Genomic DNA, 4213 nt, shown 5'->3' with positions numbered 1-4213 from the left:
TGCCTTCGGCTTCTTAACACAGTAGACTTATAGTTAGTTAACTTTGAAGTTAATTTTGCTAACTTCTGTAGGTAGTGGGACAAGCAGTGCTTTTGGTTGGCCTGAGTTTACTCCTTGACACTCCTGCACAGATTTCACGCCTTCCTCTGCTCTGCCTGTAACAAAGCATAGCTAGGAGCTCTGGTGGTGCAATCTGTTAGCAGGCGATACACTGTAAAGCATAGCTCATTGTTTGAGGAGCATGCCCTGTACTATTATACTTATTTAACATTTTGTATGCTGTTCCTCTACCTAGAATGCTTTCTTTGTTCTTAGCACTTTTTTAGAAGGGAGGTTTCAGCTTTTTACCCTGAGGATGTTCTAATTGTGACCATTGTATTTTAGATATGTGTAACTATGCCTTTTAAGGAATGATTAGGTTGAGGCGACTTCACCTGTAGTGTAAGGAAAAATCTGTTTTATTAGGAAAAAGACAGTGTTTTCTTGGTGTCTCCTCGTGACACTTTCTCACTTCCTGTTTTGTGAATGGCAAGAAAAAGACCAAAAGTAATTTCATTTTCCAATTATTAACAGGTAAAAGAGCTTAAACACTCAAATAAGCTAGAAATAACAGACATCAAACTGGAGGCAGCAAGAGCTAAGAGTGAGCTTGAAAGAGAAAGAAATAAGATTCAAAGCGAACTGGATGGTAAATGATTTTCTTTACTTTTTACTTTAATATATAAACTCATTATTAAAATGAATTTGGATATTTATTTCTAGGTTCTTAAATTGAATTTTAATCTTTGAGTACATATAGAATGTTTTTGCGTATATGTTCAATGTTTTGTTTATTCTGTGCTCTTTCAAGAAAATTAACCCTATGTTTATATAATAGTTATTTGATAAGTAATTAAATGGAACTTTGAAAATGGGATTCCATCCTTCCTGGGCTTATAGCTTAAGTCTCTTTAAATCATGTGGTTACTAGTTCTAGGACATTTTAATTCCATAGATTAAGTGGGATAAATGCATTTCAGACTTTTTTTTTTAATGTAAATCCTATCATTGGAGCATTCTTCTGTTTAGGCTTATTTTAGTCAGTATAAGTTCCTTTTTAGTCTTGGAATGTCTCATCAAGATTTCTCAGAATTCATGTTGTTTCTGACTTTTAAAATTATTTAAATAAGCCAGCCATGGTGATGCATGCCTGTAATTCCAACACTCGGGAAACTGAGGCAGGAGGCCAGTTTGGGGTACAAAGTGAATTCAAGACCAGCCCAAAGTGCTTAGTGAAACCTTGTCTTTAAAAAAAAAAAAATCAAAAATAAACTCTATGTGGGCTGTTGATCTGTGGTTTAACTGGCCTCTGTACTTGAGGAGCTCCTGTTGAATGATTATATTTATTTTTATTTACTCTTGACTCATGGAGTCAACTTTACTCCATGGAGGGAATTAAGTTTCTTAGAGACTTTCTTATCTAGTGCTACTTAGAGTTCAATAGGAATTTGCTTTAGTTATCCTGCCTGCAAAGTACTTGCCATTTTATCACAAGGAAGAATTGAGAATCCATTAGACAAATTTAGAAGTTTCTCTTAGAATCATAGACTTTGAAGTGTTGGGTGATTTTGTTTATTGTGTTACCAGCCAGTCTTGTTATGATACTCTTGGGGCTTGGTTCACAGAACCCTTGTGAGTTGCAGTAAGTGAGCCTCCTTGGGTATTATCCAGGTTGATCCTTCCAGCTCTCCAGATGGAAATGAATAAATGTATGTAACCTTTTAAGAACTTCTTGTGTATTATGTGCTAAATAAAGTAATGACAGAGAAATTAACTGAATTTTACTGTTTCATCCTTATTTTAAGTAGTTTATTATTGAGTTAAAGGTCTTTGAGAATACACTCACAGAGACTTTCTAAATTTTTTTTGTTTTACATACTGATGAATGTTTACTGTTCTGATTTTTTTCATCTTACAAATATTGAATGTAGTATATTTTGCTTTCCTTAAAAAACACCAGGGCTACAGTCAGACAATGAAATTCTCAAATCAGCTGTTGAACACCACAAAATGCTCTTAGTAGAAAAAGACCGTGAATTAATACGTAAAGTACAAGCTGCCAAGGAAGAAGGTTATCAAAAGCTTGTAGTATTACAAGATGAAAAGTGAGTACTTTGTTACCTTAGTTCATGTTATATGTCCTTGAACATGAGAACATTTTACTGTTGTATTATCTTTACTGTCATTCTTGTAACATACTTATGTGTTTGTTTTAGGCTGGAACTTGAGAACAGATTAGTGGATTTAGAAAAAATGAAGGTGGAGCATGATGTTTGGAGGCAATCTGAAAAGGAGCAGCACGAGGAGAAACTACGGGCTTCCCAGATGGCAGAGGAGTCAGCCAGGAGAGAACTTCAGAGTATTAGGTTATCTAGATAGATTGATTTTTGATTTTGAAATAGTTTCAAGGTACTAAAAATGATGTGGATGTAGCTCAGAAAAATCCTCGTGTACAATGCACTTTGATTCCCCAAGCATTAACATTTTATGTAACCATGTCAAGTCTCAGGAATTAATATAATCAAGTAAACATTACTGTTTTCCAACCTATTGACTTTATTCAAATTTTACCAGCTCCACTTGTATCCTTTCTCTGGTACAAGATCAATCTACCCATTACATTTATATAGTTTACTTTAATCTGGGACATATTAATACTTGTGAAAAGTGCTAATTAGTTATTTTGTAAAATATTTCTCAGGTTGTTTATAATATATTCCTCATGAATAAATTCATGTTATATATGTTTAGCAAAAGTAAAAGCAGTTATATATCCTCAGTGTTTCACATTGGGAAGTTCATGATTTTCCCCTTAACTGGTGATATTAACCTTGATTACTTGGTTAAAATGTTGTCACCAGACTGTATTGCTAATATAAATTACTGTTCTTTTCCTCCTTAATATTTAAGCTGTTTTAAGGCTCCCCAAAGGACACTTGGAGACTATGTAAATGTTTTCATCATACTTTCCCAGCAAATATTCTTCCACTAAATTTTTAGCATTCACTGATAATTCTTTCCTAAAATAATTGTTGTTCCAGTGTTTGTCAGATAGTGATTTTTGTATCTTTATTATTCGTCCATATTTTTCTTTTTTTTTTTTTTTTTTTTTTTGGTATTTAGTACAGGATCTACAGGGTCTCATTATATAGATTGGACTCATGGTGATTCTCCAGTTTTCAGCCTCCCAAGCACCACACACCCAGTCTCAGTGGCCCTGTCAGCATGCCCCGGGCACGGAGGCTGTATAGTAGGCCTGGGATTGAACCCCGGCTGCTATGCTCTGCCTAAGCAGGCACTTTAGTTCACTGAACTATCTGGCTGGCCCTGTTCTTCCACATTTATTATTTAGAATTCTGAAAGAGCTTTCATTTCTCATAAATATTGTATTTCTACAACTAACAGATTCTTGTTTTCTTCTATAGATTATAAGGTGGTAAAACCAGTTTGTGAGCATAATTCATGCTGGAAATGTGCTGTAAGCCAAAGCACTGGTCATATCAAAGCAAATATCCCCATAAGAAATAATAGAAAATGAGGGCTAGGGAGATGGCTCAGTGGAATAAGCACTTCCCTGGCAAGTGCAAGGGCCTGAGTTCAATCCCCAGTTCTGCAAAAAAAAGAAAAAGAAAAAAGAAAAAAGAAATAATAGAAAATGAGTTCATTCCAAAACCCCAGAATATTCATATAAAAATGATTACAGTACTATAATATATAAAAAATAAAGAAAAATAAATTAACTTGCACTTACCTTTGAAAAACTTTGTGGCTGGCATGAGATTAAGAGGAAGGTTACTGTGTAGGATGCCTTTTGCTATTGCTGATAGAATCACTGCTGTCTATTGGCTCAATGGAATTCTTTTTTTCTTTTTTCTAGTGTATTCTGTACAGGGTCTCACTACATAGCTTAGATTTGTAGTGATCCTCCAGTTTTTAGCCTCCCTAGCACTGGGATTACAGGCATGCGCTACTGTGTCCAGACTTGGAATTTCTTTCTTTTTGTACAGCTTTAACAAGGAAGCTATCTAATGACACTTGTTTTTGCCTCCTGTTGGGGATTTTGCAGATGTGACATTGCATTGTTGTCAAACAGATTCATTGCTCATACCACTATAGCCAGCTGCCTTTCTCTCTCTCTCTCTCTCTCTCTCTCTCTCTCTCTCTCTCTCTCTCT

The 4213-nt window shown here is 35.0% G+C and overlaps 1 protein-coding gene across 1 annotated transcript in view; it reads left to right on the top strand.

The window, feature by feature from the left end:
- Positions 1 to 4213, top strand: part of Cep83 (centrosomal protein 83) — a 160909-nt gene that overhangs the window by 131269 nt on the left and 25427 nt on the right. Inside the window, exons 7-9 of the mRNA XM_023718047.1 lie at positions 574 to 688; positions 2000 to 2144; positions 2256 to 2405. Of these exons, the coding sequence (XP_023573815.1) occupies positions 574 to 688; positions 2000 to 2144; positions 2256 to 2405 (410 nt within the window). The remainder of the gene's footprint in view (positions 1 to 573; positions 689 to 1999; positions 2145 to 2255; positions 2406 to 4213) is intronic.

This window comes from Octodon degus, unplaced genomic scaffold (genome assembly GCF_000260255.1).
Source record: "Octodon degus isolate 3935 unplaced genomic scaffold, OctDeg1.0 scaffold00004, whole genome shotgun sequence".
NCBI lineage: Eukaryota > Metazoa > Chordata > Mammalia > Rodentia > Octodontidae > Octodon > Octodon degus.
This window is presented reverse-complemented; position numbering and strand designations above follow the sequence as displayed.